The sequence below is a fragment of the Primulina huaijiensis genome, chromosome 2 (assembly GCF_012295235.1).
Source record: "Primulina huaijiensis isolate GDHJ02 chromosome 2, ASM1229523v2, whole genome shotgun sequence".
Taxonomy (NCBI): Eukaryota; Viridiplantae; Streptophyta; class Magnoliopsida; order Lamiales; family Gesneriaceae; genus Primulina; species Primulina huaijiensis.
Window position 1 is genome coordinate 32,594,894 of NC_133307.1, and position 22,798 is coordinate 32,617,691.

The 22,798-nt window shown below is 35.2% G+C and overlaps 4 protein-coding genes across 9 annotated transcripts; 3 read left to right on the forward strand and 1 right to left on the reverse strand.

The window, feature by feature from the left end:
* LOC140962213 (uncharacterized) lies at nucleotides 1-2,787 on the forward strand. Of its 3 annotated transcripts, none has more exons than XM_073421089.1 (11): nucleotides 1-126; nucleotides 629-694; nucleotides 779-837; nucleotides 924-984; nucleotides 1,080-1,119; nucleotides 1,290-1,406; nucleotides 1,487-1,533; nucleotides 1,711-1,771; nucleotides 1,870-1,961; nucleotides 2,041-2,280; nucleotides 2,464-2,787. In XM_073421089.1, the coding sequence occupies exons 2-11, from the start codon at nucleotides 647-649 to the stop codon at nucleotides 2,611-2,613; spliced, it is 915 nt and encodes a 304-aa protein (XP_073277190.1). In that variant the 5' UTR covers nucleotides 1-126; nucleotides 629-646; the 3' UTR covers nucleotides 2,614-2,787. The 3 variants fall into 3 exon arrangements, with proteins under 3 accessions (XP_073277190.1, XP_073277191.1, XP_073277188.1); XM_073421090.1 differs by having other exon boundaries at nucleotides 35-276; nucleotides 2,474-2,787; XM_073421087.1 differs by having other exon boundaries at nucleotides 38-276.
* Nucleotides 2,788-5,793: 3,006 nt separating this feature from the next.
* On the reverse strand, nucleotides 5,794-10,741 carry LOC140971838 (protein Brevis radix-like 4). 3 transcript variants are annotated; one of them, XM_073434353.1, is made up of 5 exons: nucleotides 10,625-10,741; nucleotides 10,025-10,159; nucleotides 9,503-9,894; nucleotides 6,695-7,237; nucleotides 5,794-6,192 (listed from the first exon to the last, which is right to left on the reverse strand). In XM_073434353.1, exons 2-5 carry the CDS (start codon nucleotides 10,145-10,147, stop codon nucleotides 6,114-6,116), a joined length of 1,137 nt encoding a protein of 378 aa, XP_073290454.1. In that variant the 5' UTR covers nucleotides 10,148-10,159; nucleotides 10,625-10,741; the 3' UTR covers nucleotides 5,794-6,113. The 3 variants fall into 3 exon arrangements, with proteins under 3 accessions (XP_073290454.1, XP_073290456.1, XP_073290455.1); XM_073434355.1 differs by lacking the exon at nucleotides 10,625-10,741 and adding an exon at nucleotides 10,500-10,596; XM_073434354.1 differs by lacking the exon at nucleotides 10,625-10,741 and adding an exon at nucleotides 10,319-10,485.
* A 2,133-nt stretch (nucleotides 10,742-12,874) lies between these two features.
* On the forward strand, nucleotides 12,875-17,928 carry LOC140971839 (alpha/beta hydrolase domain-containing protein WAV2-like). 2 transcript variants are annotated; one of them, XM_073434357.1, is made up of 8 exons: nucleotides 12,875-13,305; nucleotides 14,110-14,145; nucleotides 14,305-14,383; nucleotides 14,539-14,593; nucleotides 14,767-14,883; nucleotides 15,966-16,130; nucleotides 16,731-16,968; nucleotides 17,541-17,928. In XM_073434357.1, exons 1-8 carry the CDS (start codon nucleotides 13,068-13,070, stop codon nucleotides 17,555-17,557), a joined length of 945 nt encoding a protein of 314 aa, XP_073290458.1. In that variant the 5' UTR covers nucleotides 12,875-13,067; the 3' UTR covers nucleotides 17,558-17,928. The 2 variants fall into 2 exon arrangements, with proteins under 2 accessions (XP_073290458.1, XP_073290457.1); XM_073434356.1 differs by having other exon boundaries at nucleotides 17,623-17,928.
* Nucleotides 17,929-18,627: 699 nt separating this feature from the next.
* LOC140971840 (PHD finger protein ALFIN-LIKE 4-like) lies at nucleotides 18,628-22,411 on the forward strand. The gene is made up of 5 exons (XM_073434358.1): nucleotides 18,628-18,888; nucleotides 19,102-19,134; nucleotides 20,010-20,238; nucleotides 20,893-21,028; nucleotides 21,964-22,411. Exons 1-5 carry the CDS (start codon nucleotides 18,792-18,794, stop codon nucleotides 22,207-22,209), a joined length of 741 nt encoding a protein of 246 aa, XP_073290459.1. The 5' UTR covers nucleotides 18,628-18,791; the 3' UTR covers nucleotides 22,210-22,411.
* The last annotated feature ends 387 nt before the right edge of the window (nucleotides 22,412-22,798 follow it).

Below are 22,798 nucleotides of genomic sequence, written 5' to 3' on the forward strand. Positions count from 1 at the left end.
AAATAATCAAATTAAGTCAATTTACAGGAATATCCCAATGGAAAATGTGATCAGAAAGCGGAGAAGTGGGGATTCAGGCGTCAATCGCCCGATGTAATGTGATGTAACACACAGTCGTCTGGCAACGTAAGCAAATACTTCCATTCTTAAACTTCTCCAAAACCCTAACACTTTAGCCGCCAATCTCTTCCTTTTCCATATAATAACGCAACAGTGCTAAAATTCACCAAGACAATTTCTTGAAAACCAGAATCCGATCGTTATTGATCAAAACAGGTTGGTTTAAAGCATGTCCCGTATCAAGATTTTTGTTTTTATTCATTGCCCAGTTTCTTTGGCAATCATCCATCCGCGGCATGTCGCAGCCTGCGCCAATGATTTGGGATCTTCGTACCTAAGATAATAGTATTGATGAATGCAAGAAAAAGGGTGCATGTCTTGTTGTTTTGATCAGCTTCTTAAATATCAAAATTTGAAAATTATGCAGGATCCAATGTGAATTTAACATTCTGGATAAAATACAAATTTGTATAAAAATTTTGGACTTCTTTCACGTTTATATGATTTGTCATTTGTTTCTAATCAATAAGTGATGCTGGTCTTTTTTTTTTTCGGCTTCTATGATCAGAATATTTCATAAATTCGTATGGATTCAGAGCCATTCGCCAAGTCGGCCAGCAAGGCGCCGAGGAAGGTTTGATTATTTGAATTTACTATTTTTCAGATATTTTGTGATCATTTCTATCTTGTCAGGATTGATTTGCTTTGTTTTTTATAGGTGAAGTTTGCACCAAAAGCTCCCATCAAGAAAGAACTGAAGCCTACCCTGCCTAAAGTGTAATGGTCCTGGCTTTCATGTTTGATAATTTGATTCTTGACGTGAACTTATTCTATGTGTAGTGAATTTATTATGTATTTGACAGGGAAAAGGTTGAAAGTGATATTGATGAAGCACAGGCACAGCAACTTCTACGCCGCTTACATGTATATCCAGTTCCCTTTTGTGCTTCAAATTCAGTAGCAAATCAAATGTGTGTTGATTTTTCTGTGCTATATAATTCCATTGCTTTTCATTCCAGGAGTCATCTTTCAAGGAAAAGGCTAAAGTTCAGAGGAAGGGTAAGCTTGTTCCGAAAAATATTTGTATTTTCATTTGGAAATAAGCTGTTAAATCCACGAATAGTGCTAGCTAATAAAGAGAACTTCGTTCTTCAAAGAAATATATTTTTGCTAAAGTTCTACTGTTGATCAATTCTTCCAAGGTGTGATCTCGATTTTTTCTGCTGCAGTTGGGACGAGTCAGGTTGCCTTTGGTTATGGAGGTCAATCATATTCCATCAAGTCATTTGGCACTCCTAAATTTCCTCCAAAATTTATGAAAACCAAGCAAGGCTCGTCTTCTAATGGTCAGTGATATTTCATTATTTTTTCTTATTTTCCATTGCTTGTAATTTTGAATTCATTGGAGACATGTGTCTTCTTGTAGGTGATGATAATACCCAAGTAGCGGAGAAAGAATACAAGGAACCTTGGGTAATAACATACTGCTGACCTCTATTGTGGGATTGGGAAATTTAGTTGAGTGGCATTAACTTTGTGTTTTCTTTTCCACTTTGTTTTTTGAAGGAGGGGTCATTTTGACTGAAATCTTGATTAATTTGTGATTAAAGTCCTTGCGATATGCTTATGTTACTTGAGTGATAACTGCAGGATTACTACACCAATTATCCTGTAACACTTCCTTTGAGGAGGCCATATTCAGGAAATCCTGGTAAGAAGGAGAAATTTACCTGGTTTTCACATTCAATAAGTATGGTTGAAAAAAGTTCATTTCTCAAAGTGCCTTTTACCTGGTTTTTTTGCTCGTAGAGCTTCTTGATGAAGAAGAGTTTGGAGAAGTTACAGACAGGTTGCATAATGAGGAACATGAATCAAACTCCACCGTTGACTTAGGTTTAATGGTTCGTTATCTTTAAGGATGATTTGTACTAACATATTCATATGTGCGTGTTGAAATTAAATGGGCAACATGGTTTTCAGGAGGATGAGCAGGAGAAGAGGATGATTTTTCTTCAGTTACCAGCTACTATGCCTATTTTGAAGCAATCGTCTAATGTAGAAGGTGAAAATCAGGACAAAAATCTTAAAAATTCAGAAAAGGGTGGAAGATCATCGCAAAAGCTTTGTGGTTTGGAAGCATTACCTGCAGGTTTAATGGGAAAAATGCTGGTATATAAAAGTGGTGCTGTAAAGTTGAAGCTCGGCGGTACACTATACGATGTAAGTATAGACTTAACTCAAATTTCTATCAAGTCCTTTTTCCATGTGTGTATGTGCTAATCTGAAATCGAGGCTTCTTGGAATTTAGTAGCCCAAAAAACGCCATTTGGTTACTAAATGCTGATGAGAAATTTCAATATTGAATAAATAATATAAGAAAAGTAAATTTTACCTGGATTTCAGGTATCTGCAGGTTTGGATTGTGCTTTTGGACAGGATCTTGTTGCCATCAATACAGAAAAGAAACATTGCTGCAATATTGGGGAACTCAACCAACGCGCCGTTATAACTCCCGACATCGACTCCATCCTAGACAGTATATCTGAGTTATGACAATAATTTTTGGTTTGATACAGGAAAACTTCTCTCCTATATTGAGTTTGAAACCACATTCATTTATTGTTTTTGAGGACATTCATGCGGGAAAGTGTTGTATTTTGTGCTGAGAACGATATACAGAATGGATTTCACCCTACTTTGTAAAGTAGGTGCACTTTTGTCCGAGTATCAGTGTTATGTCATGTAAGAATGTGACGTGCGATATAGAAACCGCCCCGAAACTTATACAATACAAACTTTTTTTTATATAAAAAAATTCACTATCATGTCTCACATGAAAACTGCTTTAGATTTTAGAAAACACTTAAAATTGAGATTAATAAAGTACTTTTTTAGATTATAACTTCTGAATCAAAATTTTTTGAGTCTCCCGGCACCATGATGTCCTAGATGATCGCAAAGTAGTTTGTGCATGCGTAGATATATATGATATATTTTTCAGAAATATGATCGATGCATAATTTTTAGTGGCTAAAAATAGAATCATTTCGAAATAAAATGTATTATCTTACATGTTCTAAGCAAATTCTATATAATCTCCTAGAAAAATAAAATAATGCGAGTTTAAGAAAAGAAAAGAATAATTTATGAAATTATATTTCATGACCAAACTGATGTATTTTATGTGCTTTTACGCTTACATATGTTGTTTGTCGTGAAAATATGCATATTTCAGTTCCTATAAAAAATTTTTTTGCTAATATTATCTTTAATTCATGGAGGTACGCCTAAGATACGCTCTTCGCTTACTTTCTTCAGATTTATTGGATTTTCTGCGATTGGTACTTCGTAAAGTGCGCATTTCAATTCTGTTTATTCACAGTAAAATCCTTAAATCTTTTAATTTTTTTACTGATTCGCAGGATACGGTTCTGAGCTACAGTGTGATTTCCGATCTCCTAAACCATGAATTCTGCAAGGTGTTTACTCGTTTAATTTTGATTGTGTAATGGCTACTGATTCCGTTTCTTACCCAAATGTTTTGTGGCATCGGTTAACGTATGTATGAAGATGAAAACAACTTTGCATGTGCTTTTGATCCTGTGGTTAACTTGTAATTTGATATGAATTGTTGACACAGTGGGTATATATATAGTCTTGGTTCCATTTCAATTTTGCTATTCTGTTAAATAATGTTCCTTTCTTTGTTTGATCGTCACTGGTAAATGAGATCGGGATTAGGGATAGTGCGTGTTGTTCGGTTAACTCTGCCTAATCCTCACCTGGCATCAACGTGCTCAAATGTAGAGGCTCCACAATTCTTGATCTTGGCTTCGAATAAGAGGATTTCATTAGTAATGGCTGACCCAATTGGTGGTTTTGCAGAGAAATCTTGAGTCCCTGTAGTGCTGCAGTAGTCATAATACCTAAGAATAAGGGCATTTGCACTCTAGACAATTCCTCCATCGTTGAAGAGTCACCCGTTGATCCAGAAACACCATTTCCTCCAGTGCCCGGAACCTGAACCTCCACAACAACGTCATAGTTTCCTCCTCTGTCCGCCAGTGTTATTTCACTTTCCGTTGGGAAGCTGCCACAGTAAGAAAAGTGAAAATCTTGATCATGAAAATAGATAGCCAAGACTCGAGAATCGAGATTTATTGATTCAGTTCAAGCTTAGTTTGAAAATCTTGCAACCGCCAAAAGCAAGCCCAGACAGGACCACAGCTCAGCATCACTGGAATCGGAACTATGCCGATGCAAGGATTAAGAGATAACTGAAAGGTCCTCAAGAATATGCGAAGAAAAGCACAAAATTGACGCCTCTAAAGTAGAGCCTAGTCTCGTCTGGTGAAGAAAAGCCGTCATTGTTCTTGTTCAGTTTCTTTTTTCAAAAAAAAAATCAAATTTCAACGTTGTTGAGGTCCATTCAACGTTGTTGGGTGCAGACAAATGATTGGGCATATTATTCACGTGGGTAGAATTAGAGAATCTGATTTTTTAAAAAATTGACCAAAGGTGGCTTTTAGATAATGTTTTGATATCCTATTTTATGTACTCCACTTATGGTTATTTTTTAATCTAAAAAATTACAAGAAAGTATTCTCAGTTGGAATTGTATATTTTTTGTGCTAATTTATTTTTAAAAAAAAATTAGTAATTATATTAAATTTAAAAATGGTTTTTATAATATTTTTATGGTATAAATGATATGATTATTTAAATTCCAAAAGTATAGATAAAAATAAAGAAATGTTTTATTAGGATGTCACAAGTACAAGATACAAATGTATTAAATGGCTTATATGAAATTTTATTAAGCAAAAATAAAATTTTTGTAATTTGAGACGAGTCACGATCTCCTTAAACTTAATAACATAATATAGATTATAATGATATAATAAGACTTTATTAAATATCAAATTTAATTTTTCTATTTATTTTTTATTAATCAATTTTAATCCTATGTCTATTTCCGTATTATTAATACTGGTCGAAACACTCCGTACAAATAATTAATTTTACTCATCTATTTATTTAAACGTCGAAAAATATAAGACCGAACGTTTGTCATTTTGCTAAAAATTATAGTTAATAATAGCGATATAACTCAAATCTTTTAAAATATACAATAAATAAAACATCAAATTATGCTTGCCTGTACGAGAACAATATGTTAGATCAAACTGACTATATTACAGTCAGACAGCGAATTAAATGTAGTAAAGCACAATTGAGTATGCTTATACATCATGAAATCGTGTCTTCCGCAAAGTAAAAACTTCCACCCATGTCAAATATATCAATTGTAAAAAAAATCAATAAGTAAAGTCTATCTGATTAAACCACCTACGAAAAACACATTGTTTATCCCAACATCACTATCATGTTGACCTCATATTTTAATGAAAGTTGTTTTTACTTGACATCGTGTGTTAATGATTCAAATACTAAAATTTCGTCACAGGGAAAATATTGCAAGTGTATGTAACATATAAAAATCTGATAGGACAAACTTTAAAATGGACGTCAGTTTATATAAAAAAAAATAGTTCAACATTTCTATAAATCTTCATTTCTTTGTTTTTCTTGAGCATCGGTACTCATGTGCTGGATGAAAGCCACACGTGATTCGAAATTTCGAATATGCTAAAACGTCTTATAAGTAAACATGACAAGTCAGGTTCCTTATTCTATTTGAAGAATATATAATAAAATCCCAAGAAATTTTTTTTTGCCGCAACTCGAAATTGCACAATCAACATCAATGCCCTTCAAGCACGTTTAAATTATACATATAAGATTCATACATAACTAAAAAAATGCCCACAATATAGATAACCCACAATTTCCATGCAAATAAAGTACGAGAAACAAAAATTGAAAAAGACCAGATGAAGGTTCTTTCAAGTCATAAACTATGACTCTCCCCTTGCAAGACTGAACCAGTTTCTTTCAATAAAAGGTAAACACTTTAGTTGGCACCATGTTATATCTCTCAATCAGTAAAATATTGCAGTATTTGATCTCCTTGCCTTGTTGAATTGAATCGGTCACAAGTATTGTTTGTGTATCCTGGATCTATTCTCTTCCCACCATAGCTTTGCATGCACCTCCCCGAATTTCTCTCGGCTAAATTGATTCCGATTTTAAGTCAAGTTGGAACAAGTATTAAACAACAAGACTACTACTCAAGATTCAATTCAAGCTTAAAAAGTCTCAAGGTGGAGAAAATTTTGTTAAATTTTTTGACCATTTATGATGCATTTATTTAAGAACACAGGAGACAGGCAGAAAGGAGCTGCAATCTTGTTTAAAAGACGGACTCGTTGCTACTAGTATATATAGTACAGTAATCCATTGGATTTGCTATGTCCCGGCCTGATCAAGTAAGACTCTTTATCGTGGGATATATAAGGGATTATTTTATATTCGTCCAAGCTTTACAAAAATAATGAGTCTATGTTGCTTGAGAAGTCCATTGATTGCATAGACTTATACAGCAATTTAGTAATTTTTCACAATTTGACTAGGGACTGGATATTATGGGAGTGGGTAGTACAGGAATAATATTTCAGATAGTAGATGTAAAATGCTATTAATCAAGACAAGTTAAGCAAACATAAATACTAACCTGAATCTCACACGTCTCAGTTCTCTTTTACCATCAGGCAGTGGTCGAATTGTAATATACACACCGGGCTCATCCTGTTCGACCCATTCACTTTCCAGATCACTGACATTGCTTATTGATATCTCTCCAGAGCGATCAGCGTCTCTTGAGGAGCTAGTTCGAATTGAAGCATCCATGGAGGATGTTTCTGTTTTAGCACCACTGATACTTGAGAGTTTTGGCGTCGAGGAAACACCACATGAGTCATAGTTAGAACGAGAATGAGTCGATTGATGGTCTATTGAATCCGATGATGAGTATGATATCCCGTTTCCCACCTGCCGAAAAAAGGTACGAGGCAGAGGTTCTCTACCTAATGGTGGCGTAACAGGGCTGTTTTGAATGGATTCTATCTTTGAACTGCTACTGCCATCTTCGGATCTCGGAGTTGTTGGAAGGGGAAAAGCTTGGCGGTTTAATCTTTGTACGTTGTAGAGTTCCATCACCTTCTCACAATTTTCGGTCCACCACCTTTGAGCTTGCCATTTGTTGAATGCTTCTCGGCTAAAGAATCATGAAAGTGCAAACATTTTAAGCAAAATTTAAGGTGATTAAGGAACAAGATTTCCCTATCATCGTCATTCAATTCCCATGATTATAAAAAAATAACAGTTCAATATTATATGACACTACTGAGGAATATTATGCAAGAAAGGAAACCAAATATCATCATTCTAACTTATCAAAGAATCAATTTAAACTTTATTTCAATGGTTGTCAATTATGGGAAGAAAGTTAGCTGTAGCGGTGGAGCCATGATTTTCATATAGGATGACGAAACTAAAGTTCTAGAACTCAAAAAATTCAGAGATGGTGAAATACTGAAATCATATAATACAAACGAAGAAAAAATTAATGCTAAAAAATTGAAAATGAAAGGGGGATAGTCGCAACTCCCGAACTGGCCCTCGTTACACAAGTTTCATCCCCAAATATGAAGGAACTGAAAATCATGGAGGCTTGGCCTTAAGTGCATGAAATTTGAATGGTCTTTGGAATGGTTTCAAGATAATCCAAATCTCCGGTAAAATAATGAGAGTGCAGAACCAATGAAGGAGAGTGACCAATCGAATAATTAGATCATGAAATGGATAGCGAGTCATACATAAAAAATATATATTTACCAATTGTTGGAATATATTTTAAATTGGGGCGTTCGTCAATCTATACCACTAGATAATATAGCACAAAGAGCCAATATCATGTGAATCCCATTCAGGGTTAAGTTCGACCCTACTCTTGGGATATTATTTCAAAAGTTGATCTAATTGCTATAAAGGATCCCACGTCATTTTTCACTTTTTTACAACACTTCAATGAATACTTTGGTTAGTGTCCTAAAAGTAGAGTCGAAAAAATCCCCATTCAGGATGTATGATTATAAATAAACCAATGTCTATCACCAAATATAGCATAGAAAACATATTTAGGCTAAGAAGTTAGATCCACTATATTCTAGATTGAGTTAATCCCATGTGCTAATTTTCGACCTTTGCAATCCAACTTTCATCAATGGCTACACAAAATCCTGTTGTCTGCCACTGCCAGAAATGTTTATTGTTCAGAAGCCAGCTTCAGATGCCCATCTTGTCACCAGTTCAGTCTTGGAGTCACACAGGATTATACATTTCATAGACAAATTGACAAGAAAACAGTACACAAGATGACAAAGCAAAGAAAGAGGCGTGAGTAAAGATTGAAAACGAAAGCAATGGCAATCCCCGACAAAACGACAACAATAAGTAAAAGGTTCCCCAACACTTGAAAACGACAGGCCCATCGAGATGTTTTCTTGAGTTTTAATTTGGCTTTTTAGACTTTTTGAAAATGGTGGTGTCCTATTTTTCTTTTCCTCATGGCCCAATTCATAATGATTAGCGTAATTTTGTCAAAACAATTGTGCTGATTTCTCCTTATAGGCACGATCTAGCATGTTTGCCCACAAAGTCTTGCTTTTAATGACCAGTTTATTTTAATATATCCCATTAATTATGAATTTATTTGGAGAGAGACATGAAAGTATGGCTTCAATACTACAATGGCTCAAGTAAAATATTTATTCAAGCAATTCCAAGTAATATGATATAAAATTCGACTCAATATTTTTCTTCTTTTTCGAAGATTTATTTTTACTGAAATGTTTGAAAATTTTGTATAATGACCATGATAGCCATAAATATATTTACACCAACCAAGCATGCAAACTTTTCATCCTAAAGTCAAGAAAACACTCATAGCCATTTAAATTTTCCGTAGACCATAATTCATGATTCTTAATTATGCTACAACAATAATCAATTCTCATCGTGCGCGCGCTTTAACTATTCCAGTTATTATTGACAATGACAATAGTCTCCACTCACAATTCATTATTCTGTCAAAGGGCTGTGAACCTGCATTTTGTACTAAATTTTTACAATACTAAATTGTCTTGATTATATTTAACAAATAATTAACTAACAGAATCGGTAGATAGGCATATATCGACTTGTTGTTCATTCTAGCACAAATATCCCAATTTGGAACGAGATTTCGGGTTCGAGACGTAAATGCTAAAAAAAAATCATATATATGTTTATTTCCTCTCCAAATTTGGTTTTTGCGACGTTATCGAATTTTGAAAAAATGGTCAAAATGGTGATATAATTGTCTCAATCCTAGATTCTCCCATGTGGTGGGTTGCCATACTTTGGAAGGAAAGTAGAAATATATTAAATTATACTAAAATTATACTTTAAGAAAAGATTGAGCGAAACTACCAAAACGTACCTGAATCGAATCCGCTTAAGGTCGTTTCCGCCACGTGGCAAGGAGACAAAGGTAATTAAGACCCCCGGCTCCACTTGTGCTACCCACTCCTTGGGCTCGCTTTCTTCCACGAATACAATCGGGTCGACTCGCCGGCCACTTGCCGACGCCGGAGTCCCTTCGCCGCTGGAGATCCCCTTCAGCCTTGCCTCAAGCTCCCTCCGCCCAGCCGTCGAACTGGAGTTGAAGCTCCCCGTCCGCCTATACGACCACCGGAATTTTTCGGAAGTCGCCGACTCAGGCTCACCGCCGCCTCGGAAACTCCTGGACCTCCGTTGCTGCGCCGCAGGCTCAGTTGTGCACGGCGCGCAGTGCCGATACGCACCCGAGGCCTTCAATGCCATGTCCTTGATCTGCGACACGGCGACACCACATTTTTCATTCAGTAAATAAATTTCAGGAAAAGAAAAAAAGACCCAATAATTTTTGCATTCCTTCGAGCAAAATCAACGGGACAATCACTTAGTTTACAAGTCCAATCACCTGAGAAGAAAGGTTTTTAATAGCTTGCTTATTAGGAGTGACATTGGAATTAGGCTTTTCTCCCTGGTGATCAACGGACGATCCGTCACCCGTTTGCTTCGAACGTGCTATGCAAGTAAGCATCTTCTATCGTCTCTGCAAATATGATGCAGGAAACAGGACAAAAAGAAGAAACCAAATTAAACAATCTGTAGAAAAAATACAAAAACAGAACCCAAATAAAAAAACCACACAAAATTACAGAACTATAACTTAGAAAAATCCTGTGTAGATTAATGGGGAGCGAGACGATACATGAATGTAAAGGAGAACGAAAAACAGAGCGATGATTTTGGTGAGCCGGCACTCTTAGTGCCCACCCATAATTATAAGGTATGCACGAGTCAACGCAAGATTCAATATTTTGATTGCATTACGTGTGTATATTCTGTAAATGTATACACACATAATACAAAGAAAAATGTCGATATATTACAGAATCAGAAAGAAACATTGCAAGAACTCTGAGAATTTTTGCGGAAGATTTATTTCAGAATGGTGGAGATGGGAAGCGAACCAGAGAGAAGGTGACGGGAAGGAATAAGGATGGTGCTTCGTTACCTTCTTGAAGGAGACTGAAGATGTGAAAAGCATATTGTCTGCCTCTGTGAGCTTTGAGGCTTTTAGATGCTTTTATTTTTGGCTTTTGATTTTTACTTTATTTTGTTTTATCCAATACATTCATTGTTGGTAAAATTATTAACTATAAGCTAGTTTAAGGATTTTCAACTTAATTAATTAATATTTTAGAAATTTTAAGTTATTTATAATAATTATTATTACAATTAAAATTATTTATCTTCGCTTTAATAAATCCAGAAGCATAGATAAGTGGAAATTTATATTCTATTAATTTTTAAAGTATTTATAATTATTATAAATATCGTTTTTTGATATAAACTAATATTAAAAAAGAATCATATCCATATTCTACCAAAAAATATCAATCCGATTACCTATTTATTTAATCGAATAAAAAATCTCCTTCATAGCGTGGTTCCCTTCGGATCGAGTATCAGATTCGGGTGAAATTTTCATTCCTAATCGATGATATGTGAGCGTCACATCAACTTCACATGGAAAAATTACTAAACTTACTATGATAATCAAGAACTAAATATAAAATTTGATAACATATAATACTAAAATCGGAAAACGATGAAAGAACTTAAAAGAATTATGGAAAATTGATGTTTCGTGTAGATGTTATGGATTAGAAAACGTATTCCAAATGACGAATCAAGCAGCAACCTATACGATTTTGTCTTAAATTTTATTTATTATTGTGACGGATGAAATCATCAATTATTTCAAAGAGAAATTGGACTTCACTCCCCAGCCGTCGTTTTTTTTTGTGTTCAGTCCCTGAGTACTTTTTTAGTACCACATTTCCACATAAAGTGTACCACAATTTGTATGACATAGTACCACAATTTTGTGGGTAGGTAGTGAACCCAAATAAATGTTTTGATTGGGGATTTTTCACCAACTTCCCCTTATTTCAATCCAGTGAGCATAGGGACGTTTTTTAAAGGGAACAAAAATAGTAAATTACATCTTGTAAGCTGATGTGTTTTTTAAATAATTGAAGATTCATCTTAATCCAATTTTTCTTCCTTTCAAAAATTTTTCCTCTGTGCTACTAACGCGCATCAGAAATATCATCAGCCTCCTACATCAATTCAACGATATCTGGTCATCACACCGTCTCTGTAACAAGTAAATGCCAAATTTTAGGTCGTTTTATGATAATGAAACCAATCAGCAAAAAAATTAATGTTACAAAGATCAATACACCGATTGTGATATGATAGAGTTGTAATTTATTATTTATTCCAGTTGCTTGTAAAATTTTAAAAGAAATCAGAAGTTATTTGTATTTCTCATAAACCTAGTCCACATCACCCTTCAATATTTTTTTGGCCCACTATTGACTAAATCATCTATATGATATATTGATTGTATTTTTAAAGTTATTCAAAAAATTCAATACAAAAATTTCATTTATCAAAATATCATGATAAATTCAATACAAAATCACATGAATGATATCAAAATATCAAGATGTGAATATAATGTTATAGGCAGTAATTATACTTTAATGTAAAGTTTGATTAAAAATAAAGTGGAAGAGGAGTATTTTAAAATCCAAACTACTTTCAAGCAAGAGGATTTTGAATGTTTGCTACTTTCTGTTGGGTAATTTGGCATGAAATTTGCAAGATCAACCATGAATTTGCAGGGAAGAAATTTAAGATAAATGTGGACTTGTCTTATGTTATGATGGAAAATTTTCGAAAACATAGTTTGGTTGGTTCTTCTGAGAATAATGATGCTCAAATATTTATGGAGGAGAAGTGGATAGCACCACTACTAAATTATTTTGGGTTGGATGTTGATGCAGGCTTTGATATTAGAGACAACAAATATAGCGTTGGGTCGATGGTGGCGTAATACAATTGGAAAGGTTTGTGGTGCGCAAGCTAGCCCTATCAGATGTCCAGGTTCAATTACTTGTGCGGAGTTGTTGGCAGCTGTTAGGATGGTCATTTCCCACATAGAAGATCTTGGATTTGCTGGGGTTCTTGCCTTGGAAATCCAATCAATGTTAGAGCTTCCAAATTTTCATTCCATCCAATATGTGCGAAGAAAGACCATCGAAGTGGCTCACATTTTAGCTCGCAAAGTTTTGTCTTGTAATAGCTCCATTAGTTATGTTAATGACGATCTACTCTCGTAACTTGTAAACATTGTAACTCGGGACTTCCCGAATTAATATTATTATAGTTCATTTAAAAAAAAAATAATAATATCGATTCTAACGTACTCGACGTTGTCGTTTTAATCTCCAGCGACGTCTCCATTCCTCAACGTTCTCCGTCTCGGCTACTCCCTTCGCCGATCGAGTCGAAGAACAGAATATACACCGCAAAAGCTTAAACGTACACTTATTTGAGATGCGAAAGTAGTGAGATAGGGACAAAGAGCTGGAAGGGCATCGATCATGGTGTCGTACGTGAACGCTTTTCTGTACGGGGTGGGCGGAATAGTTGTGGCGGGAATGGCATTACTGGTGGCATTTCAGGAAAAGCTCGTATACGTGCCGGTGTTGCCTGGTCTCACTAAATCTTACCCCATCACCCCCGCACGCCTGCGCCTAATTTATGAGGACGTTTGGCTAACCTCTTCCGATGGCGTTCGCCTCCATTCCTGGTTTATAAAGCTCTTACCTGATTGCAGAGGTAGGTTTCTTTTCGTATTTGTTTATTATTTCTGTTTTTTTTTTGTCAACGGGTTTTTACTGGTGCTGTTGCATGTATGATGTTATGGCTTCGTATCCAATTGATTGGGGAAAATATGTTGCGGGACGTGTAGGGCTTTGTGTTGGTTGGGGATGGGTAAATATGTTTGATTGCGATCCGTTGAGACAAAGTCCGCGAGAGTGGTTTGTTTGGTTAGGGTTTACTGGGCATTTACATTGCGAGACTAGATTTTTGTGGTGTGATGAGATATGAGTGAATTAAAAATTATTTCAGGCAACAAGGAAAAAGAGAGAGACGATATTTTGCCACTGGATACATACATAAAACAGAACTTGATGGGTCATGTTTTGGTTTGATTCTTTTTTTAGTGAAGTTTGTGGAAAATGTTGCTTAATTTAGAGCGGATAAATGCTGGGAGTTGAAAATCATGAGTTAGGATTTCACTTCTCTGCTTCAAGTATGATTCTTTGATCACACCACCACGAAATGCAATATTTGGTACAAGGAGTCATTCCACGGTGAAGGTCTCACGAGTTTGTTTGAATTTCTGTGAGAGTTTTTCATGGCAAAATTTTACCTTTGTCAACTCAACTGTTACATAAAATGTCAATTCAACTGTTACATAAAAAGAAGGATTTTTTTCATGATGCAAATGTACTTGTAAATGGACAGCTTAGTAAGAAGAAGGTAAGTATGAAGAACAAGCAGCAGCAGCTGCAATTACAGTTGGATAGTCTTTGATGTGCGTACTGAAGTTAAAACCTTTCGTCCCTGTGATTGCAGGTCCAACGATTCTCTTCTTCCAAGAAAATGCTGGAAGTATCCTTTTTCAGTTAGATGTTAGAAACAAACATCGATGTAGCATTTCTCACGTCTTTTTATGCTTTCAAAATGTTTCTTTTTGTTCGAGCTCATTTGCTTTGCAGACAAAAAGATTTTAAAAATATTCTTCTTGGGGCCTTGATGATTTACCTGCAGACATTGCTCATCGTCTTGAAATGGTTCGAATTATGTTGCAAAGACTCCAATGCAACGTCTTCATGCTTTCCTATAGAGGGTAAGTAATTGTTTTCTTGTTATGTTCTTCTCTTTTATGGTTTATCTTCCTCTTTCTTCTGCTACTTGGTTGTATTTTTTTATTAATTTGTGTATTTAGACATATATGCTTGTATTAGACTGAAATTTACATTGCTCTAACTTTGTGGTTCTCAGTTATGGTGCTAGTGACGGATTTCCTTCACAACATGGTATTACAATGGATGCCCAGGTCTTCCTTCAAGTTATTGTATTTCACTTAATGAAACACAGTTTTCCCCCGGCAATCTTTTAGTTTTGCTTGTTCTTTTCTACCTTATTTTAAGGTGGGTTGGGATGGGGGAGTGGTAGCTACTGGTAATCAGGCATGTCAATTCTAATCTTTCCCATAATCATGTGGAATAGGCTGCACTGGATCATCTGAGTCAGAGGACAGATATCGACACGTCCAGGATTGTAGTTTTTGGGAGGTCACTTGGGGGAGCTGTTGGAGCAGTGCTTACCAAAAACAACCCAGACAAGGTAATGTCCTCGGGCCCTGTCTCACCTTAAAGATCTCTTCGGGTGTGAAACCATACTTTTCCTCTTATATACTTACTTTCCAGTTTCCATTTTTCTGTTACTTCCAGACCCCCTTGTGTCTGGATGTGGTTTCTATATTTGATTTTATATTTTTGTTCATCCCGATCAAGGTGATAAAATACTTGATAGACTATGGCCATTGTTGAATATGATAGTCGTGCTTGTGAATTAAAAAGAATTACCAACATATTTTCATTTCTTGGATGGGATTCATGTTCATATTCACATTGCAGTTGCAAATTTCTTTGTGTAAATTGTGGTCTAAATTACTATGTCCAGTCAGTCACATCATATTTACTAGTTTAAATTGGAAACCATAATTTTTGACAGGTGTTATAGTTTTCAGTTGTATCTCCATGGAAGAGAATTTCCCCCTGTGTTTTCACGTCAATGTCTTTTTTTCTCTATAGTAAAGCTGAAAGTGTAATAATTTTCTACTTGGAACTGGTACTTTAGGCTGGAGAAGAAAACCATGCTGTAACATTCTCCTCTCATTTAGTTTCGACTTTGAAATTTTGTTTCTTTTCTTCTTATTTATATCCTATCTCTGTTACGTTCTGATTCTGCAAACAAATTGTTTTGGACCAATTGTTTTCCTAACCCTTGCTGGATATGAGTACTACCTAAGCAACAATGTGGGAATCATGTGGTACAGATGCAGCATTTCTGATTGTTGATCAATCCAGTTTATTTATTTATTTGCTATTTATTTTGAAAAATTGTTCAAAGATGTTATTAGAATGGTGTTATACTTTCAGGTATGACGTCAAATAATTTATTTCTCGTTTTACGGCCATATGGTATTATTCTAGTCTTCTTTATTGTTCATATGTCATTTTCAGTTTTTCACCATTTTGCGGTGTGTGGTCTGGGTCTTCTTTTGTACTTGTCTCCTTGTAAATCTAGAAATAAAATACTTGTTCTTCTCCTTGGAAATAGAAATGAATCTATTTTGGTTACTAGAAATGTGTGGGGTGTTCTGACTTTGACTCATGGAGCAACTGGTGCCTTCATTGTTTCAGGTGGCTGCATTAATATTGGAAAACACTTTCACATCTATCCTGGACATGGCTGGAGTTCTACTACCCTTCCTGAAGTGGTTTATTGGAAAAAGTAGCTCAAAAGTTCCCGGGGTTTTGAATTTTCTTATTCGTTCTCCATGGAGTACCATTGATGTTATAAATGAGGTGAGGTTACTTTAGATGTATATGTGGTTTAGCATCTTTTTTTGTGGTTCTTGACATAATGACTATCAATTATCAACTTGGCTAGCTTACCTTGGTAATTTTCATGTCTATCCAACTGAGTTTAAAAAGAGCCGAGCACGAGCTAAAGTGTAAGGCTTAAATTTAGAATAGTTGAATGGTCATAGAAAGCTGGCTTCAGTTGGATTTCAAGTTCATTCCTTAAAAATCATAGACATGATTTTTTCCTGAAATAACTGAATTAGTACTGGTATCCGAATATGTGGTTTGTGAATTGAATTTCGCCTGCAATCCAGATGTTGATTTAAAGGCAATTTTATTGTTTAAATTTTAAGGCCATTGTAGTCATCTGATTGGAAATGTCCTATTTGGCTTTCTTGTTTCAGCAATGTTCTTGTATATGCTGACAGAATTGTTTTAGTTTTAAAGCCATTGTTGTCATCTGATTAAAAGTGTTCCATTTGTCATTCTTGTGCTGCAATGTTCTCATATATGCTGCAGGCTTTTTGTAACATTCTTCTTGTCATTTATTATCTTCCATATATATGTCCGTCGTTTAAAGTTCGATGCTTTGAACTGCAGATCAGACAACCAATCCTTTTTCTCTCTGGATTACAAGACGAAATGGTACCCCCCTTGCACATGCAATTGTTATATGCTAAGGCTGCTGCACGCAACCAACAGTGTTTATTTGTGGAGTTTCCTACGGGAATGCATATGGATACATGGTTGTCTGGTGGTGATCACTATTGGAGAACAATTCAGGAGTTCTTGGAGAAAAGTGTTCCAGATAAGAAGATTGACGGCTCCTCTGAAAGTGGTATGTTTCGAATTTCTTTTGCGCCAAATTAATGCAATGTTGCATCTTCCGGTATCTATTATTATAATTATCAGTTGTTTAAAACCTACCACATCTTGTTCCCAAAAGTTTCGCCGAAGGAACTGTCCTGTCTAATAAAATGAGTTGATCATGTGGGAATATCATATGTTGACCATCTGTTTTACATGCTTTAATTTTTGGTTTTGGTGGTTTGGGGTTGGACGTTAAGAAAATGACACCGATGGTTTCCATTTATTTCCCTGTTCTTTTAGTTCTATGCTCTTGTAAACTAACTTTTGTTATATATATTTACTTCTGCTATCTACCAAGTACCAAAAGAATCAATTGACTTCATCTGTCTATACCCTGCACGAGTTGGATATTTCTAGGCTTGAGAGGCTAGACGCATTGCTTTTGCTCGAGTAGATCAGTGGGATTCTTTTCCTTTTTCTTTCTAGTTTTTTAATCCCATCTATTTATCTTGTGACAGTGATCAGAAATCTAGTTTCTTCAAACTAATAGCTACTCTATGTCCCAGTCCAAATTGATACATCATTTTGCACTTGTGTCAGATTTTGATGCACATTGATCTGCAGCCACACTTAAAGACAACATCCAGATTCAACAGTTTCGCCCTTTCTTTGGATTTTGCAGTAACCAAGAGCTATCTGTGATTGTCCAACACCGTGTTTTCCAGTGCTTTTCATCGGATGCATGATGTTCAGAAGAGGCAAAGGCTGTTAGATGCTTTAGGTACATAGCATGATACCGACACATCATATCCCATTAAACTGATTGATCGTCGTCCCAATAATGATGTAACCGATCTGAAATTACTCATAAAATTTGAAACATACATGTATTTTTCTCCTAGGTTATTTCTGTATGTGATAATGCTTGCTATGCTACTGTCAGTCGACCTGGTTCTGTCTGTAATGAAAGAACCACCGTTGCATGGTCTTTGTTAGCGTTTTACGTACCATCTTTTCTCGTCTCATTTAATCTGTGGTGGTCTGGGAATTGTCTCTATTTCCTGTGGATGTTTATGTGTTACAACGATCCAAATTGTTTTAGTGTGATAATTGAAATGCGTGAGTTGGCATTGTTAACGATACATAGGTTTTGGTTATAAGGGTAATGCGTTCGATACTGATGATTTATTGTAAGTTCAATTATAGTACGTGATGTGATCTTAACAGTTGAATCACATATGATTTGTATGGTTTTAAGTTCAAATTTGTTAATTGCTCTGGGGGTTGAAAGCTCGAATCAAACTTTATAAAGCTCAGCTTGAGCTTAACCATAAATGGGATTTCATCATTTACTCTAGTTGTACCACATTTGCTATTAAACAATGCATTTAAACATTTGTAGGGTAATTAAAAAGTATGTCTATATATATATACATACATACATACATACATATATATATATATACTAATTAATATATTTGATCTGATCAAGGTAATAATATCTTTACATTATTGAAGAATTTATTTTTAACATAAAGGAATTATAATCAAATCAAATAAAATAAAAATGATAATTTACTGAAGATGGGAAGTGGGGTCCGTACATATTGTATTATGTATTTTATTTATATTCCACGTAAGTAAGCTACAAGAAAAGGCACGAAATTTTGGTTCCCTTGGCTCCATAAAGCCCACCCCAAAAACTGACAGCATGAGTCCAAACGTACCCCTAATTTTCCCCCTTTAAATTTTATCCTCGCTCGCCGTAGCCATTGTACATTTATTTGAAAAACATCGCTGGAGAAAACACACATTCGGGCGTGATTGTGTGTGTACGGCGGAGAATAAAGCATGGACGGAAGTGGTCTCAATGATCTGCGCACGGTGGAAGAAGTTTTCAATGATCTAAAGGGAAGGCGTAATGCCTTGATTAAAGCTCTCACTACTGGTAAACTCCTTACTTCCGTCTTTAAATTTTGAATGTTTGAGAATTTTCTGTGTCGATATGTTTAACCGAATCGTGCAGCTCGTGTAGTTTGGGTGATTTTTCTATTTGCTTGTGTTTTCTCCGGGCTTTGCGGTCTCCGCGTGTTCGATTTTTTAGTACAGCTGATACATTGTTTTTGTTTTTAATTATTTTTGTTTGTTTTTCGTTTTCCAGACTTTGCAGAATTCTATAAACAGTGCGATCCCGGTGAGTTGTTTTTCATTTTTCAGCTTTCTTAATGCTGTGATTTATCCGCCAATGTTATTTGTGCGGAATGTTATTTCTTTAATTAAGTTTTTTTTTTTAGTTTTCCTTGTGTCCACTGCATGTCATAGGATTTTGTTTCCTGCTTTTTTATCGCACTGCTTGAATTTTAGTGAAGTCAATCACAATGTTTCATATAAGTTATATTGTTTTGTGTGCGTGCACGTGTACTTGAGTCTTGGATATGCAAATAGTATTTCTCTGAGCATCTCCCTGGAGACTGGAATTGTTCTGTGCATCCATATATTTCAAATTAGATTGTCTGAAATATTCATAATAGTACTTGCACACGATCATGCATTTACCATTTAGTTTGAGCATATATCCTCTTTATTTGTAATTGTCGCTTTCACTATACTTAAGATTTGAATCTTCAATCCTTAGTAAAACAGAAGGGACCAAGTTTCATGCTTAATCTCTAGGCAATACAGGAATCCACTTTACCGAATTTGACTTGTATATTTGAACTAGAGATTTTGATAAATTTGTCTTGCTCAACTTTTTATAACTCACAGTTGTTTTGATGGGGGTAAAACATAAAGAAACTGCCTTTTCAGGCTACTTACGTCATTCGATGTTCTCCTGGATAAGTAGCATTCTTTCAATATATGCTCAAGACTGTTTATTCCCCTCCCCTGCCATGTTTTGGTTACAGATGTAGCCTGCTGAAGGCTTATCTTTACTGACTAGTGTATGATTTTTTTAAATAGAGGAGAGAATTAATATGTTACATAAATTTTTCAATGAAACAAGCGTATCTTTTAAAGTGTTTGATTTCTTTATCAAATGATACTCTGCTGTCACATGAAAATTTTCAGAAAAGGAAAACCTTTGCCTTTATGGATTTCCTAATGGGCTGTGGGAAGTTAATTTACCTGCTGAGGAGGTTCCACCCGAGCTTCCGGAGCCTGCTTTAGGCATTAACTTTGCCCGAGACGGGATGCAAGAAAAAGATTGGTTGGCCCTTGTCGCTGTACACAGTGACGCATGGCTACTTTCTGTTGCCTTCTATTTTGGTGCTAGATTTGGATTTGATAGAGCTGACAGGTATGCTTCCTTTTGAGTAGTGAACTTCATGGAAGATCGTTAAGTTGTTTTTTATTATTTGGCTTTGATATCTCATGGGATGTCTTTTAGCCAAAAAACTTCACTCACTTTGTTTTGCACAGTTGCTTCATCTGAACATTTTTTGGATTGTTTGTTCACTTTCTGATTTTTTTGCATTGTTTGTTCACTTTCTGATTTCTGCTTCCCAAAAATTTATTTTGGGCAATGCTATAGATATATGTTTTGGCAACTAATATCCTGTTTGTTTTTCATTTTTCTACCTCATCTTTCTAAGTCAGGTTTCCTAGGGAATTGCTTGTGTTACCAAAAATTTGTATCCAATTTTGGTTCCTGATGTAAAGTTTAACCGCCATTTATGCGACAATAGATCTTCCACATGACTGAACGTTGCTAAATGCTTTATCTGAAACTGTGTCACTGAGTGACTCTTTGGTTTGTTGCTTCCAAGATTCTGTCATAACAATGGTCTATTTTATGTGATTAATACAATATTTCCCTCCCAGTCTAACTCGTTACCATTTGGCATTATTAGGAGAATGGGGGATCTTAAAATTGTGAATTATAAAGGAAGTGATTTTTCATTTTGTTTCTTTACTTTGATATTAGCTTCATTCGTTTTGTATCGGGATATAGGAAACGCCTGTTCAATATGATAAATGATCTCCCAACAATATTTGAAGATGTGAATGGAGCTGCACAGAAGCAAGCAAAGGACAAATCATCCGTTTCAAATCATAGTGGCAGTAAATTTAAGTCAAACTCCAAAGCGGTAAAAGAAATTTCCGGTTTATCAAAACGTTGACAATGCTCATACATTTTACATTCTACCTTCTCAAGATTTATGATACCCATTTATTATGAGTTTAAGTATGGCCAATCACTAAATAGACTATGCTGAATTGGTGTATAGGCCAGCCAACCTAATTTTCATTGATATGCAAGATAATGTCTCAATATGGATACCGACTTAATTTGTTTCAAGTTTTGATTACAAGTAGAGGATGGTATTAAATTTGTTCATGTACTTTGTCCTCTTTCCAAAATGCAACTCTACTGGATCTAGAACACCTCTTGTCAATATGAGAGACCAACTTTTTAATTTGACTATATATATATTTTAAAAGTTTCAAAGATTCCATTAGGTCATTTTAACAAAAGATCCAAATCTACAACAGTTGGCAAAAATGGAGGGAATCCTTGTACTCCATATCCGTCCAAAGAGTCGGTGCCTTTTGAGCCAAAATATTGTTTTATTATGATTTTACTTTTGCTTTCAACAATAATATCTGTATTTGCCCGAGTGTATCGCAAGCTATCTTTATGTTTAAGATCCAAGTTGTGAATTTCTTATCATATAAGTTGCTCTTATGTGGAAATTTTATTATACTGCATTATTTGCTCTATCACGATGTTCCGCTAGATTCTGTTGATAGAGAATTTGGGTATCACGCTAAAATGATGACAAAGAATTGGTCTACTTTTTGTGTTAGCTCTCTTTTGAAACCATATGTGATCAACTTTATTTGCGCTGTATTGGAAAATAGCAACAACCTTTCGGCATCAAATTCATCAGTTTCATTTTTATTGCATATCTACAATTTAATATATTTTTCGATAGTCAATCAGTTTTATACTTCTAATACTTTCTTCAAGTAGTTAGTCATTTGTGAAACTTCATTTATTTATTCATTTTCTGAATCTCAGGGCCAGATCTCCAAAGCCCAAGTTAAGGACGAGGATGAGGGATTTGATGAAGAAGACGATGATGAGCATGGTGAAACCTTGTGTGGAGCATGTGGCGAAAACTATTCCTCAGACCAATTTTGGATCTTATGTGATCTATGTGAGAGATGGTTCCATGGAAAGTGTGTTAAGATCACTCCTGCGAAGGCTGAGCACATCAAGCAGTACAAATGCCCGTCGTGCAGCAACAAGAGACCACACCCTTAGCAATGTCAAGGCAAACATGGTTTGCCTTCCTTTTCGTTATATCTTTCATGGACATAGCTGACCATGTAGTTAGTCTTGAAACTTGATCTTGTGTTTATGTGTTTATTTCACTGGTCTTTAGTCTCGTTCATTTCAGATGTAGCTACTCTCACGTACCTTATCGTTCTATCCAAATAGTTGAGTTTAGGTGTGTTTTTATATAGTTGACCGTAATTTGTCCATACTCATACTTGGCGACTAATTCAGGCATGCTGAAAATTTTCATTATAGTTAATTGATTCAAGGTCCTACTGGCAGGAATGTGATCCCATATGTGCTTAAGCTTAAATCTCCATAGAAAAGTAGGAACTTCCGCTTGGTTTATGCATTACAAGCGTGCGATGAAATCGAGTCAAATATTACTTATATTTTCCTTTATAAGCTTAATGCTCGGATTTGTTTAGCTATCTCAAAACTTTAAAAAAAAAATAAAAAGGCTTTGAATTTGGCTCAAATTGGAGTTCTAATTTGAGTTGATTTGTTTAGTTCGAAATAATTTATTGACCCACAAGCAACACTTTGAGTTCATGAGATCGTTTAATATTTAAAT

What these genes read in the sequence shown, in the direction of transcription:
- LOC140971840 (XM_073434358.1), top strand. Translation starts at nt 18,792, where the DNA reads ATGGACGGAAGTGGTCTCAATGATCTGCGCACGGTGGAAGAAGTTTTC. An exon ending in GGATTTGATAGAGCTGACAG is followed by an intron (nt 20,239 to 20,892) that starts GTATGCTTCCTT and finishes ATCGGGATATAG; the next exon opens with GAAACGCCTGTTCAATATGA. An exon ending in TTAAGTCAAACTCCAAAGCG is followed by an intron (nt 21,029 to 21,963) that starts GTAAAAGAAATT and finishes TCTGAATCTCAG; the next exon opens with GGCCAGATCTCCAAAGCCCA.
- LOC140971839 (XM_073434356.1), top strand. Translation starts at nt 13,068, where the DNA reads ATGGTGTCGTACGTGAACGCTTTTCTGTACGGGGTGGGCGGAATAGTT. An exon ending in CTTCCAAGAAAATGCTGGAA is followed by an intron (nt 14,146 to 14,304) that starts GTATCCTTTTTC and finishes ATTTACCTGCAG; the next exon opens with ACATTGCTCATCGTCTTGAA. An exon ending in CCATTGATGTTATAAATGAG is followed by an intron (nt 16,131 to 16,730) that starts GTGAGGTTACTT and finishes TTTGAACTGCAG; the next exon opens with ATCAGACAACCAATCCTTTT.
- LOC140962213 (XM_073421089.1), top strand. Translation starts at nt 647, where the DNA reads ATGGATTCAGAGCCATTCGCCAAGTCGGCCAGCAAGGCGCCGAGGAAG. An exon ending in CCAGCAAGGCGCCGAGGAAG is followed by an intron (nt 695 to 778) that starts GTTTGATTATTT and finishes TGTTTTTTATAG; the next exon opens with GTGAAGTTTGCACCAAAAGC. An exon ending in AAGAATACAAGGAACCTTGG is followed by an intron (nt 1,534 to 1,710) that starts GTAATAACATAC and finishes TGATAACTGCAG; the next exon opens with GATTACTACACCAATTATCC.
- LOC140971838 (XM_073434353.1), bottom strand. Translation starts at nt 10,147, where the DNA reads ATGCTTACTTGCATAGCACGTTCGAAGCAAACGGGTGACGGATCGTCC. An exon ending in TTAAAAACCTTTCTTCTCAG is followed by an intron (nt 9,895 to 10,024) that starts GTGATTGGACTT and finishes GCCGTGTCGCAG; the next exon opens with ATCAAGGACATGGCATTGAA. An exon ending in CTTAAGCGGATTCGATTCAG is followed by an intron (nt 7,238 to 9,502) that starts GTACGTTTTGGT and finishes ATGATTCTTTAG; the next exon opens with CCGAGAAGCATTCAACAAAT.